Genomic DNA, 15,330 nt, shown 5'->3' on the forward strand with positions numbered 1-15,330 from the left:
TTTAAGTTTCAATCGATATTGAATTGACTCAGACAAATCAGGGTTGACTTGGTTGACCTGATTAATCTGATTGGGAAAAGTCCGAGCAAGGAGCTTGGCACGAGAAGTCCCGTGAGTGAAGCCAGGCAGATGGAAAAGTCCGTGAGTGAAGCCGAGCAATTGGAAAGTCCTGGTGAGTGAAGCTGGCAATTGGAAGTCCTGGTGAGTGAAGCCGTGCAATTGGAAAATCCAGAGTGAAGCTAAATTGGAAAGTCCCGTGAGTGAAGCCGGGAATTGGAAAGTCACGTGAGTGAAGCCAGGCAAGGGAAAATCCAGATGGATCAAGGGTGATCGGACATCTGGTATTGGGAAGTCCAAGTATGGAAACTTGGCATGTATAGTCGGAGAAGAGCTCGGTAGCTCGGTCTCTGGACTGTCAGGATTAAGGGTAGCAAGCTTGGAAGCTTGCCTCTTAAATCACAGCCTTGGATCGGTCTGATGACCGATCCAGTGGCAGTGACACTAAGTGTGCCCTGATCGGTCTACGGACCGATCAGTAAACACTCAGTAGCATACTGTGTTGTTACTGATCGGTCCGCCGACCGATCAGTGAGAACTCAGTAGCATACTGCGAATACTCAGTATGCTACTGTATCGATACTGACCGGTCTCGGGACCGGTCAGATTGATGCCTGATCGGTCCGGAGACCGATCAGGCTTGTGCGCGCGACACCTGATCGGTCTGAGGACCGATCAGGTTAGTTTCTGATCGGTCCGCAGACCGATCAGTAACGATCGAAAAAGAGAATTGAACGTATGGATCGGTCTGCAGACCGATCCATATTATAGTCTGTTTTGCATGCACTTTCTCTGATTCTTTCTGATTCAAAGTCGCTTTTGCCTAAATATTTCTAACCATCTGCTGCAAGATTTTGAGGTGCAGGTTACTGGTAATTTGCAATTGGTTGATTTCAAATTGAGCTTCATTAATAGAGGATACCAGAGAGACTTTTGCTATGTTCCACTGTAAACCTGTTAAAGCAGCAAAGTCGTGGCTGCGATCTGGCGGTGATCTGGCATCGATCAGCTCAACTCATGGTGATTGGGTGGAGCTCAGAGACACCAGTGAAGACCAGAATTCCATTGGTGTGAGCTCAGATGATCAGATGAGAAAGAAGCGTGATTGGCGATGCTATGGCTGGATGCAGAGATTTGCTGCAGTTTGGCAGGGATCCGTTGCGGGCGAAAGGCAGAGATGGCAGAGACATAAAAGGCTGGTTGAAGAGAGGGTTAAGTAGAAGTTTTTCTTTGGGAAGAAAGAAAAAAACGAAACTCTCTGTCGATCGGGGCAAAAGCTTTGACGCTCGGGGCTGAGAAGCGGCTGTCTCGACTTGCTCTCTGTTTCACTGACCTTCGCGTGACTGTAAGCTTAATTTTCATTCTCCTAAGTCACCAAGCTCAGTAAGTCTTGTGCTATATTCTACATACCTGTTGAGATTTTGTTGAGAGGTCACTCCACCGAGAAGGAGAAAGTTCATAGCCGGGTGTTCACCGGGGTTGATCTACCGAAGATCGGCTTGTCCACCTTACGGACACCGAGGAGTAGGGGCAAGTTATCCCCGAACCTCGTAAACACTTGAGTCACTGTGGTTTGCTTTGTTTCTTCTCTTATTCTTATTCTGTTCTTAACTTGTTTTCCGCTGCGCTAACCACTCGTGTGAGTTTTATCTTTAAGTTTTAGCTTTTGAAGAGGCTATTCACCCCCCTCTAGCCATCCAAGATCCCAACAGGTCTTTCCTTCTGCCTATCTTCACTTACTAGGTCTTTCACCTGACTTCACTCACTAGGATTTTCACACTGCCGAGCTTCACTCACCGAGACTTTCACCTGCCTAGCTTCACTCACTAGGTCTTTAACCTGGCTTCATTCACCAGGATTTTCCCTTACCTAACATCCAGTTAGGACTTTTCTAGTCACGTATCCGATTAACCTTGACCTATTTGACTCTTTTTCACATCAAACTGGTCAGTTCTTGACTAAAGGAGAATTGTATCAACAATCTTCCCAATCAGATGATTGCATCTGCAATCTTCATGTATTGTCAAATATCGAAATCCAAATATCAAGACTCAAGTTTAAGCTAACTCAAGCTTGGTCAACGTGGTCAACCTGATCGAGGGGATATTGCACCAACAACAACCTCTGTCAACTAATGCGCTAAATGAGACTTATTATATTGTTGTCGGTAGAAGACCAAAAAACTCTACCCTCTACGACCTTGGCTCCTAGACCAAAGTTGCATTTGATCGTTTGAGGACTCCTAGGGGACATCCTAGTTCCTCTTCTTTTACCGAGGTGTAGTCTTTAAGACGGGAAAATGATGAATTGTGCACTCAATTGAAGTCAATGGATTAGAGGATGATCATTATGGATCAGTGGAGAGCCATTGAGGAGCAGAGGAGGGCCATTGAGGACCAGAGGAGAGCCGAGGAGGATCAGAGAAGGGCCGAACATGACGTGAATAATGAAGCTCTCTTTGCTCATATACGAGCAGTCATGACTAATTTCTCCTAAACCCAGACACCACATGGTTTTGAGTCACAAAAGACTCAAGATCCATTTGACTATGAGGATTAAATTTTTTTGAGATTTGTTCAACTACAACTTAATTTTTTATTTATCATACATAAACCATGCAAAATATATTTATTTTGTTTTAATATTCTAATATGCTCATTTCTAAATATTATATTACTATATATTTTAGGAGTACCTATTTATATATTGATCATGATCATTATTAATCCTGTCCAAAAATCAAGAAGATGACAAGCTGGAGATATGGATGCTGCGTTGACTGGATGTAGACCGTGTTCCGCTCTACAACACAAGAAATATCAGTGTTGAGCCAGGGAAGGAGTCCCCGACGTTGGCCCTCCGACGCTCAAGTCAGTCACCGGAAAGAGGGAAGAAAACAAAGTAATAGCAAACACAGGCGTGAACAATGAATAACGCGTACCTCCGCCGGTGCATGGACCCCCTTTATATAGCGCCCAAACGGGCGACATGCACGCCTCAAAGCGTGGGCACGCTCTCCAATTTGTCCTATGAAAGGACCTGTCAGGAAAGTGCCTCAAACACCATACCTTAACAGAGCGTGCATATCCCTGATAAGATAGTAGAAGCTTCTGCCGTATGAGCTGCCTATTGCCCATGCCTTATGTTAGCAACACTATCTCCTAGAAGGATATTAAGAGATACATCAATGATCCCTCTACTCGGCCGAGCGAGATAACCGCTCGACTAGGAACTCCTCGGCTTGGACGGGCTCGACTGCTCTTCCCTGCGGTGACTCGATAGCTTATTTCCATCCAACCGGACTAACATTTCGGTCGTCCCAACGTTCCTCTACTCTGTGATGAGCGCTTGATAATATTGGTTGTACGAACGTTCTGTTTAGACTAGCCCTTTGTCGGTTGGGCTGTTCATGCCCGATCGACCACCTCAGGACTCCGCTCGACCCCCTTTGGCGAGCTCGTTGGTTTTCTAGCGTTGACCTCCACATCGGTTGTGATCTTTGTCCTTTGATCCGCGATCATCATTATCATCATCTTTCTATCCAGGTATCTTTTTTATTACATGTAAAATTAGTTATACATGTAAAATTAGTTATACATATATGCAAAATTTTTAATTATATATCAATAGGATCATAATATATCATATTTGACTTTCTATAGAATTTTATATTACTAGTATTATTTGGAGTATTTTGTATCATGGTATGTATTTATATATTTGATTCTGTACATTTGAATTTGGATATGAATATTTATTTCTATTATTGTGTTCGTGTTTTGTTTCTATTATTATGTTTGTATATTGTTTAGATTGTGTTTGTTTCTATCCAAAAGACTATTTGTTTGTGTTTATTTGTGTTTGTGATATATGAATTATTAGAATGTATGAATAGTTATAATTATGTTAGTTTGTTTGTATTTATGAATCGTTAGGATATTTAAAATGTGATTGTATGTGTGGATTATAAAATGTGATGCTTATATGTATGAAATGTCATCCCTTGTGATGGTTTTATATAGATCCAAATAGAAAATATTCATTTTTAATTTATTTTGTTTACCAACGAAATACCGACGAAAACACTGTTTTCGTCGGTAAACACTGTTTCATATCATTACCGTGTGTCGATATTTTCTGATGGAAACACTATTTCCATTGATAATTATTGACAAAAATAGTGGTTTCCGTCAATATATATCTTTATTGGGTACTGACAGAAATACTATTTCCATAGTAATTTTTGACTAAAAATATATTTTCTGTCGGTAATTGTTAGTCATTCTGGCGTTGTATATTGAAAGAAATGATTTTGTCGATAATTATTTTTTTGAATTTACCAACGGAATATGCATTCAGTCGGAAATTACAACGACGGAAATTTAATTTCCATCGACAAAACCATTTCCAACGAATTATCTCTCGACAAACGAGTTTCCATTGGAATGCCGTCAATAAGCAAATATACCAATGAATTTCCGATGGAAAAATCCGTCAGTGAACCAAAATATTTTTGTAGTGCTCAACCCTTAGCAAATTGAATCAATATGAAACTACATGAAGTTAACGTGGATAACACATTTTCAATTTTAGTACCTATTTTTTGTTTTTTAATTTTATGCTTCACCATTAATATGATAAATCCAGAAGAAATACAAACTCTCAGTGATGTATATAAGATAGTAACCTACATTTGCTCCAATCAAACTTCCAGAACATATAATTGCCAAAGAAAAAACTCTCACTCTTAAAGGTCAAACGTTCTACTCCTTAGTAGAGATTTTTTTGTATTAAAGAACAAATTCAAGATCTCGATTCTCTTTAAAAGAATTCTCTCTTTTTTTATCTATATTTTCATATTTTGTTCCTAGTCATCTATTCACTGTCAAGTTTCTGTAAGCTAAATTTTGTTAATCATCGAAAATACTGGACATAACCAATTCTTGCACAAACTCTGCTTGCTTTTGCTTTTGTTCCCTCTGCTCAGGAGTCAATGAAGCATCACTGATACCAAAAAGAATAACTTGGATTAGAGGTAGGGTTCCAGACAAATAATAGCAATCATACTTCGTCATATCATCAAACAAATTTGAACCATATAGTATATAAGAAACACTTTTTGAGCTTTCACATGGATAAAAGTATCATCTTATAAAAATGACAGGAACACTAAGTTCATATTCAAATAATCACTCTGAAAAAAAATTGACAAGGTGCTCCTAGAAAAATTGATCTCTTGAAATTTCAGAGTTCACATAAATAATAACTACTATAATTTAAAAAGAGAGATGATATAAGTTTATGATTATGGAGGGTGTTAGTACATACCTGATCCTTTGTGGATTAACAATTACATTATACTATTTTTCTATGCAAATAATATGAGAGAGGAAAGAAAACTATTCTACATTGATTGCTGTATTGATAAACTGATGATTCTAATAGCTTATGAATACTTTCATCACAATTTTACCAAACAAGCCCAGAAATCAAATTTCCACTATCATTTTGCCATATCCATTTCAACTTTTCAACATCTGTAATCTTAAAGTGCTATTTTTCTTTTGGTTGGTGTTAATCATAGTTGCAAAAGTTGTGTCAGAGAAGCATTAACACGAGATAAATTGAATCAAACAAGCATTAACACGAGATATAGATTTTGAAAATTCTGCATATTTGCTTATCCTAATTGACATTTTGAATGAGAGAATGACATGAAATTATAAATGTACGCAAAAACCTAATGTCATTTTCATGTCGATCACAAACGATACAAATGAATACCAATAAAATATACCAATGAGAAAGGCAAGGACAATGAAGCAAGTACCTCTCTTCTTTCTCTTTTCTGTTTTCTGCTTCGCAAGCAGAAGGTGTCAGTGTATCTTCAGCGTTAGATGCAGCCACAAAATCATCTAAGGCAACTGAGATGTTGTTCCTCAACATATCTTCCCTGGGGACTGAACTTTGCAGATGGGTTTTACTGCTCTCTAGGAGTTTTTGAAAAGAGGATTCCTTACTGATTAAGAGTGCTTGTTGAGAGTCTGACATCTTGAATTCGGATGATTGTTTAATTTGTTGAGATAATGCATTCATGAACGTGGGGCTAATGGGAGGAAATTGCAGATAATTAGGCCTGCTAATGTAATGCAAAGTTAAAGAGTCAAAACACACAAACATAGAAATAATCTAGCCCAAGAATTTATCTCCTTTTCAAATTTTGACATGATTCCTGATCCAAATTGGATAAACATCATAGTTCAAGAGTTGGCTAACTTATGCCAGGGAAAAAAGGATATCCTCAACATGGATCGGTGAGCTGCTACAATGTGATAAAGCATTTGTGTTTGATTCGAATCGCAGCCAGGACAAACCTGCAAAAATGAACAAAAAGATCAGCAATCAGACTCCTGCTCGCAAGATATGAAAATTCAAGGACTTGCATTTTCTAAAAAGTCGAGCACATTTGCACTAAATACAATCCAATCTACAAGTAGAAAATTTTAGATGGACATGAAAAAAATGCAAACAAATTTAATCCAAGTTTTTATCTCACAGTTCTTTTAATGAAAACATAAATTCATCTTAAATTTGTAGAAGAGAAAAACATAAGTGCAAAGAGGATATATATATATATTTTAAGCTTAAGGCACATCCATGTTTAGTACTATTTGTGAAATGGCAATATTGATTTATACCATTTTCTTTCAATCTAGTAATCTGTCCCCAAATAGCCAATTCTTGGATGAAATACTCACTTGCTCACAAGGTGAAACGGTTTGAGGATATTGATGTCTTTAGGCATAGAGTTCAAGGAAATTATATTTGTAGTAACTTTGGGAGAAGAAAAAAAGACAGAACGAAATATAAACCTAAAATGAAGAAGCCTCTAACAGAATCGAATTTTAGGGAACTCGTTAGATAGAAACCTAAAGTTTGAATGCGGCAAATTGAGAAAATTTCATATTTCCAACTAGAGAACAAATTCAGTCTGTAAACACAAATTTGAATTATTCCTAGCACACTGGAGCTACTTCTGTCAACAAGAAAGCAACATCAACTTTAAGACTACCTTTACAACGAATCATGCAAACGAAGCAATTTGAACAAATGGCCTAAATCTTGTCGAGAATAGATTGGAATGAACAGTGCTCACAGCAGGTCTAGATTCGAGAAAATGCTTCTGGACAAGGTGAGAGCACAGCGAACCAAGATCATGGGGCTCGTTGCAGTACGGGCAGGTTAAGGGCCGTGGAATCCCATCCACTTCGAATTCATAGATGCTCAAATCTTCTGCAAAGATTTCAATTTGGAAGCCAAGAACTAGGGTAAGAGCTCGGGTTCCCGATCGAACAAGGAGAAAACCAGATTCGGAAAAAGAATGGCGGTGGAAGAGATTAGATCGGAAAAGAAAAGGAACCTGGATTAAGATCATCTCTATCAAACCAGTCTAGAAATTCATTGACCATCAAGTTCTCCCAATCAAAACTGTCGACCGCGGGAACTCCAAGGCGGACCATTTGGGGGAAGACCGGAGAAGTGATTCTTGCAAACGAAGGCGCGGTCTCGGATCCACTTTGAACTCCAAGGCGGACCATTTGGGGGAAAACCAGAGAAATTCCTTCTCACTGCTGTTACTTCCTGATGGAATCGCCAGAATGGAGACCCGATCGATGGAGCAAGGAGATAGAGAGAGAGAGCGAGAGAGGGGGAGAGGAGCACAGAGGCTGATTTATAGTTTGAATCGAAATTTAGATAAATATAAAAATTAGTTTTAAAAAGGATAAAATTAAAACGGTACCCGTTTTTGAATTCAATTTTAATAAAATTACAACTGGTTTGATTCAACGACTATTAAAATATAAAATAAAATAAAAATATTTTAATTTTATTAAATTATTATTACTATGATGTTAAAAATAATTTTTATCAATAATTTTTAAAATATTATAATAATTATAATTATACTAGAGTAATAAACTTTTAAAATTAAAAATATATTAAGGTGTTATTTTTTTTAAAAAAAAAGAGTATTTTATTTTGTTGTTTTAATTATTATTAAAAAAATAGATTCGACGCTTTAGTCGGGGCGGACCGCGGACGGTTACATATTTTAATCTTTTATCAAGTTGAGTGCGTGTTTTTAATAAATTACCGTTAAGACTTGAGACTACATTAAATAAGTGTGGGCTAGCCTATAAATAAGTAGATCAGGGAGTCTTTTTTCTCACAAACCCAATTCACCGAAACCTCGATTCTTATCTTCCGGCGATTTTTGTTCTCCGGGCGATTCTTGTTCTCCGGAGGCGATTTTCTGGGCGATTCTTATTCTCCGGGCGTTAACCTTCGCTGTCTCCTCCGTCGATCAACGGAAAGCCTCCTCCGCTGTGTTCCATCACTGGAAAGTCTCCTCAGCTGAGTTCCATGTCTCCTCCGTCGATCACCGGAAACCCTCCTCCGCTGAGTTTGATCACAGGAAACCCTTCTCCGCTCAGTTTGAACACAGGAAACCCTCCTCCGCTGAGTTTGAACACAGGAAACCCTCCTCCGCTCAGTTTGATCACAGGAAACCCTCCTCCGCTCAGTTTGAACACAGGAAACCCTCCTCCGCTCAGTTTGATCACAGGAAACCCTCCTCCGCTCAGTTTGATCACAGGAAACCCTCCTCCGCTGAGTTTGATCACAGGAAACCCTCCTCCCCAGAGTTTGATCACAGAAAACCCACATCCGCTGAGTTTGTTCACAGGAAAGCCTCTTCCACTGAGTTCGATCACTGGAAAGCCGGTGATCGTAAGGGTTAAACGGAAGGCCTCCCAATCAAAACTTGACTCCTTCTGTATGTTATTTTTCTTCTTCTTTTTTCCCTCTTTGGATAATATTAGAATGGGAGATAAAGGTGTTTTTTTTATTATGCGCTCAGGGCTGGAGATTAATGAAAGGCCACATAAAAAAGCATTCTTGGGTCTTGGAAATCTCTCCATATCTGATTGCGGCACAGGAAAAGGTATAACCTTCACTTTTTCTTTTTTCTGTTTTTAATGGGATTATCATAATTTCAATGCATGCATTTATTGAGTTGTTGCTACTTGAAAATGGAGGAACTCGAAAATGGTTTCTAGATATAATCTATGTTCTTTATATGCTAGGGACATGGAAACAATGAGTCAAACTGAAGTGGGGTAGCATACATCAATGGTCTGCTATTAGCTTATATTAATTTATAAATGATATAGTTGTCTGCTTGTAGCTTATATTAATTTATAAATGATATTGAATATAACTATGAATTTTGTAATCATGATGCTGAAATGACTCATTGAGAACTTTGAATCGGGTGCAGTGGTGCTGTGTTCATACACTTAAACATTAGATAAATGACGGAAACTTGATTCTGACAGAACAGTTAGACTGGTGGATTTTTGTGAATGTTTTGTTCATTAGGTTTTAACCACGAAGATATCATGTCATTGTTAAAAGAAAATGATCTTTGTATAGCATTATGAAGTTCCTTTTGTCTTCGTGTTTCAACTTTTCTTCTTGTAAATTGTAATTTCTGAATCACATGGGTTGAGTTTTTCTGTTTTGGTGAAAGGGAATCATGAGCTCTTGTACAATGCCCAATTATGTAAATATAAAGCTACTGGAAAGGCCTGAGGAGTTCCTTCTTATAAGTTTGTAATTGACAAAGTTTTAAAAAATGATAGCCCCTCATGTTCTGTGTTTTGCTTTGTAATTTCGGATAAGTAGTTTTGATTGGCTGCCTATTATGTGAACATATATGACTGAAAATTTCTCATCAATGATGCTTCTAAAATGCAGTTCTCAATGATAGCCCCTCATGTTCTGTGTTTTGCTTTGTAATTTTGGATAAGTAGTTTTGATTGGTTGCCTATTCTGTGAACATATATGATTGAAAACTCACATGGGTTGAGTTTTTCTGTTTTGTTGAAAGGGAATCATGAACTCTTGTATAATGTCCAATGATGTAAATATAAAGCTACTGGAAAGGCCTGAGGAGTTCCTTCTTATAAGTTTGTAATTGACTAAGTTTAAAAAATGATAGCCCCTCATGTTCTGTGTTTTTCTTTGTAATTTTTGATAAGTAGCTTTGATTGGCTGCCTATTCTGTGAACATATATGACTGAAAATTTCTCACCAACGATGCTTCTAAAATGCAGTTCTCAATGAGCTTGCAAGTGAGAAGATGTTAGTTCAGCATCTTGAGACAGTTGGGCACTCCCAGTCTGTCAAAGATGTGTTGCATTCTTTTCTGGTTAACACCTAATCTCTGTTACTCTCTGTATACTCCTATGTCATTTGATATGGTCATTGGTTTAGATTTCATTTGTTGAATCTGTTAGTAATCTTCTTTCTCTCTCTCTCTCTCTCTCTCTCTTTTCAACCAGCAGCAACCTTCCAGAAATATAAAAGAAGTTAAGGGGAGATCTAAGGAGCGTAGAAGTTTGTATAAACCTGATAAGGTAATGTTATCACTTCAATTTCTTATGTTACATTATCCATGAAAAGATGTTATCTTAACCTAATCTTGCAGAATTATTTACCATTTCACTGCTGCATTTTTCCTTTGATTTATATTCTCTATTATCGACACTGCTAAAATGACACAATTTTATGTAATTTCTGCCATCTATTATATCATGATTCCTAAACCATAAATTGCCGAAAGGATGTTTTTGCCAGCTCATAATTCTCACAGAGAATTGGTTATTAATCTTTTGTAAAATTCACATGACAAAGAGCTGAGTAAATTATTCTATCAAATGATATTGAGCATGTTTTCTAAAATCACTTGCAAAAACAAATTATTGGACTCTTTTTTGTTATCATCCCTGGCCTTTCAAATTTTTTTGGAAAATGCATAGCTCTTGATTTGCCTACTTTGATTCCATTATTATTTTTTCTAGTTTAATAACTTTACTTAATCCTAGAATATTTAGCTTTTTTTTGCCTCAAATAATATATTCATTCTTGTTGTACTTCCTGTTCCAACAGAAACATAATCAATTGCGGGCCAAGGCTATAAAAGAGCATGAGGTAAATTATTACTCTTTCATGTCATTGAATTGTTATTGCAATTTTTGCGGTGCATGAAACATGCACATCTAAATTTTTGTGTTATATGTCTTCTAATGTAACATTTATTTTACATATCTTGGACTTAGGTTTTATCATTTTACATATTTGGATTCAGTCTGTTGGAAGTATGCAACCCTAAATAATTTTATGTAGATGCACCAGTTATGCACATGACAAGATCAATAATGTGTTTGTGATAAGAAAGAGTTTTTCATTGTTATAGTGAGTAAATGTAAGCACAGTTTTACTCTTATATACTCTTCACATTCTATTATCATATGTCTAATTGTTATTTCTGAAAGCTGATAGATTAATTTCCTCCCAGCCAAACCAATTGCTCAATTAATAACTTGAACATTACGAGACCATTGGAATGATTTTGACTATTAGTTGTTTGTTTGCGCATTTAATTGGTTTTATGATGAGATGCTTTATTATCAATTCATTGCTAAAATTAAGAAACATTGAATCTGGATGTTTTTTTTCCCAAGATAATGTTGCTAAGGCCTATTAAATCTTATAGGATCTTGCTAGAAGTGCTCGATTTGAACAAATGTGGAAGAAGAGGGGAAGCATGGATGCAGAAGAATGCTCTTTGCATGAAATGTGTCATTTGTATGATGTTGTTCGAGTTGATTCCGAAGATGAAACTCACCAAAGGGTGCCAAAGTCCAAGTATGTTTAATATTTAGAGTTTCTATTGCTTTTTTAGTATATTTTTCTGGTTTATATAAAAGATTCTTGAATGCTGCAGAGTTGCTCCTGAGGCTGATGGTGCAATTTTGGATAAGTATTTACCACTTCTATGGGAAATCCTTCCACAAGTAGCTGAACAGATTGAACATGACAGAGCAACTACAGAAGGTTCCATCTTCTCCCCCATCTTTAAATCTTCCAATGACAACTTATGTTATATTTATGCTTGGAAACAAGAAATCCAATTTGCATACTATGATTAACTTTATATGCAGTTTAAGATCTTCTGTGAGATTCTTTATGATCTGCTCACCGCTAAATTGCCCTTTTTATTTCTTTTGAACAGATAACTTTGTTTACGACATATATACCACGGGCGTTGGTGTGGACACAGACACGGATAACATTGATGAATATCCATTGTATGAATTTGGACATTTGATTAATCTGAACTAGCAATTGGAATTTAATTTTGATATTCATTATGCTTATGTATGATTGCTACAGTGTGCAAGTTTATGTAGAGGACGATTATTATGATGGTCCGTCACAATATGATTATGAAAGTGATGATTCAAATGGTATGACTATATCTTTTCTTTCCTTTTAATTTGACTCATATTAAAGTTGGTAAATATTAATATTTGTTTATTTGCAGCTGAGAACAATCCATGGAATGATTATCGCGATGAAGAGTCTGACTTTGAAGATTCTGACTCAGAATATGATCAAAGTGAAGAGGAAGATCAAGAGGACTGGAGATGGGGATATCGTTAAATTTGTCTATTGTATTTGCGTTAAGCTGAAGCAATCACTTCTAAGCTGAAGAGTGAAGATCTGAATCAAAATTCTGACATTGATTTAGAAGATTTCTGATTTAGATTATAAAGGATAAAAGATATCATTTATCAGCGAAGAGTAAAGGAAGACCAAGAATATTGGACATGGGAACATGTCAATTAGTTTATTGTGCATGTATTAAGTTGAGGCAGTGATTGTCATGTAGTCTGTTTGGTAGTTATTGTAATAGAACAACTTCATCGTGTAAATATGTATATTTTTGCAAATTAATTAGAAATTTATAAAATAATTTTTTTCATGCTTATTTGTATGAATTTCACAATTTAAAAGTTGATAAGATAATATGCTATGAACGTTAAAATAAAATATTTTCTTGTGATAACATTATTATTTTTGAAGCCAAAATTTACATTATTTGAAGTCAACTTTTGTAGATTAAAAATGAATGTATATCAATACGATTTGATCCCCTACTCCCATTAGGGCACCATTTTAATTTTTTATTTATTTTTAGATATTTAAAAATTGCTATTCCCATTCCTTACTTCTATTCCCTTAAACCAAACGCCCCCTTAATTAATGGATATATTTTTCTTGATAGAATCATCAAATAAAAAATCATCCTAAAAATGCTTTATGAATATTTTTTACGAATGTTATTCACGAATATTATTCATAAATATTAATGAGTTGAATATATATGTGTTAAAATTTATTTATTTAATTAATTTTATATATATTAAATGAATATAAATAATTATTTGGTTCATTTACGACTTTAGCACATCTAATTTTATTAAATAGTTTTTTTAAAATAAAAATTAATCCATTTTGAATTCTTTTTTATAAAATATAATATAACATATTTATCATTTTAAAAATACTCTAATTCCAATAAAATTGAAAAGTTACTAAGATAATATGCCACTATGTATGAACGTTAAAATAAAATATTTTCTTGTGATAACATTATTATTTTTGAAGCCAAAATTTACATTATTTGCATTTCTGAAGTCAAAACTTTCTATGGATTAAAAATGAATGTATATCAATACGATTTGATACCCTACTCCCATTGGCCAAGAGGAAAGTAGGGCCCATCTCAATTTTTTATTTTTTTAGACATTTAAAAATCGAGTCTTAGTTTCTATTAATTAATGGATATTTTTTTTTTTTTTTTTTTGATAGAATCATCCTAAAAATATTGAGCTAATAGATCATTTGTTGTAAGTACTTTTTATTTATCCTAATTACAAGTGGAAATTTTTTATGAATATTATTTACGAACATTATTCACGAATATTATTCATAAATATTAACAAGTTGAACACATATGTGTTCAAATTTATTTGTTTAGTTTAACGAAGTTGTTCAAACTTATTTATTTAATTGATTTTATGTGTATTGAACGAACATAAACAAGCATGAACGTTCGGTTCATTTACGACCTAGCACATCTAATTTTATTAAATATTTCTTAAAAATTAAAAATTAACCCATTTTAAATTCTTTTTTTTATAAAATATAATACAATATATTTATCATTTTAAAAATACTCTAATTTCAATAAAATTATAATTAATACGATTTCAAAAACTATTATAATATAAAATAAAAAATTTTAATTTAATTAAAATTATTATTATTAAAATATTTGTATAAATTATTATTAAAAATATTATAATAATTATGATTATAATTATGATAATAATATTAGAGTAAATATATTTTTAAAATAAAAAATATATTAAGGTGTTTTGTATAAAAAAAAAATCTTATCTTGTTGTTTTAATTATTATTAAAAAAAAATAGATTAAGGTGAACGGTCATTTATCAAAGTTAGGTACATATTTTGACTCTTTTAATGTTGAGGGTGTATTTTTAATAAATTACCCTTAAGATTAAATATGAGTGCTTTAAAATATATTTTAATAAATTTAACCAATAGTTCTACTAAATACCCATATTTATAAGATAGGTGGAGTAGCACATAAATGAAAGAATACAATGATATTTTAATCAACAATCAAATCAAATTAATCATCTATTATAACACTCTCCGTTAGATGATTGATAGAGAATTCGACACTGCCTTGTTAAAATCTTGTCAGTAAATTCAAGTGGAAAAAACCTGAATGAACGAAAAAGAATACAACAGTTGATACTCCTAATTTTAATCACTAAAAATCTTTTATTTGATGCATCCCTATCTTATGCACAAATTACTTGAGTATCGACATCAACAATGCTTTTATGAATAAATCAACTACATTGTCACTAGAATGAATTTACTGGACATCAATATCACCTTTCTATTGGAGTTGATGTGTGTAGAAGAACTTTGATAAAATATGTTTTATTCTATCCCTTTTAATATAGTCCACCTTTAGTTGTTGTTAGTTTGCATGATTCTTGAATATAGAGGCATAGATCTCAACCATATATATTCTTGACTTACTTTATGCATTGTAATAATTTCAAAGTGATTTGACGATGTCCCTGTTAAAGCTTGTTTGTTGACTTCCATGATATAGAAATGCCTCCTTGTGTAAACACATAACTTATTTGGGATCTAGCTTTATATGGATTTGAAAGATAACCTACATCTACATATACTATTAAAGATAAATATGATCTTATTAAATAAAATAATCCCATGTATGTTGTACTATGAAGGTA

The 15,330-nt window shown here is 34.5% G+C and overlaps 2 protein-coding genes across 3 annotated transcripts; one reads left to right on the plus strand and one right to left on the minus strand.

The window, feature by feature from the left end:
• Positions 1-4,803: 4,803 nt before the first annotated feature.
• LOC121968539 (protein DEHYDRATION-INDUCED 19 homolog 4-like) lies at positions 4,804-7,735 on the minus strand. Its single transcript, XM_042518865.1, has 4 exons — positions 7,478-7,735; positions 7,214-7,350; positions 5,888-6,431; positions 4,804-5,061 (listed from the first exon to the last, which is right to left on the minus strand). Exons 1-3 carry the CDS (start codon positions 7,653-7,655, stop codon positions 6,318-6,320), a joined length of 429 nt encoding a protein of 142 aa, XP_042374799.1. The 5' UTR covers positions 7,656-7,735; the 3' UTR covers positions 4,804-5,061; positions 5,888-6,317.
• A 557-nt stretch (positions 7,736-8,292) lies between these two features.
• On the plus strand, positions 8,293-12,955 carry LOC121967356 (RNA-directed DNA methylation 4-like). Of its 2 annotated transcripts, none has more exons than XM_042517513.1 (10): positions 8,293-8,893; positions 8,978-9,061; positions 10,236-10,330; positions 10,464-10,538; positions 11,071-11,112; positions 11,678-11,829; positions 11,909-12,018; positions 12,197-12,272; positions 12,358-12,431; positions 12,509-12,955. In XM_042517513.1, the coding sequence occupies exons 1-10, from the start codon at positions 8,482-8,484 to the stop codon at positions 12,625-12,627; spliced, it is 1,239 nt and encodes a 412-aa protein (XP_042373447.1). In that variant the 5' UTR covers positions 8,293-8,481; the 3' UTR covers positions 12,628-12,955. The 2 variants fall into 2 exon arrangements, with proteins under 2 accessions (XP_042373447.1, XP_042373448.1); XM_042517514.1 differs by having other exon boundaries at positions 10,467-10,538.
• The last annotated feature ends 2,375 nt before the right edge of the window (positions 12,956-15,330 follow it).

Source organism: Zingiber officinale, chromosome 3B (assembly GCF_018446385.1).
Source record: "Zingiber officinale cultivar Zhangliang chromosome 3B, Zo_v1.1, whole genome shotgun sequence".
In the NCBI taxonomy this organism is placed as follows: Eukaryota; Viridiplantae; Streptophyta; class Magnoliopsida; order Zingiberales; family Zingiberaceae; genus Zingiber; species Zingiber officinale.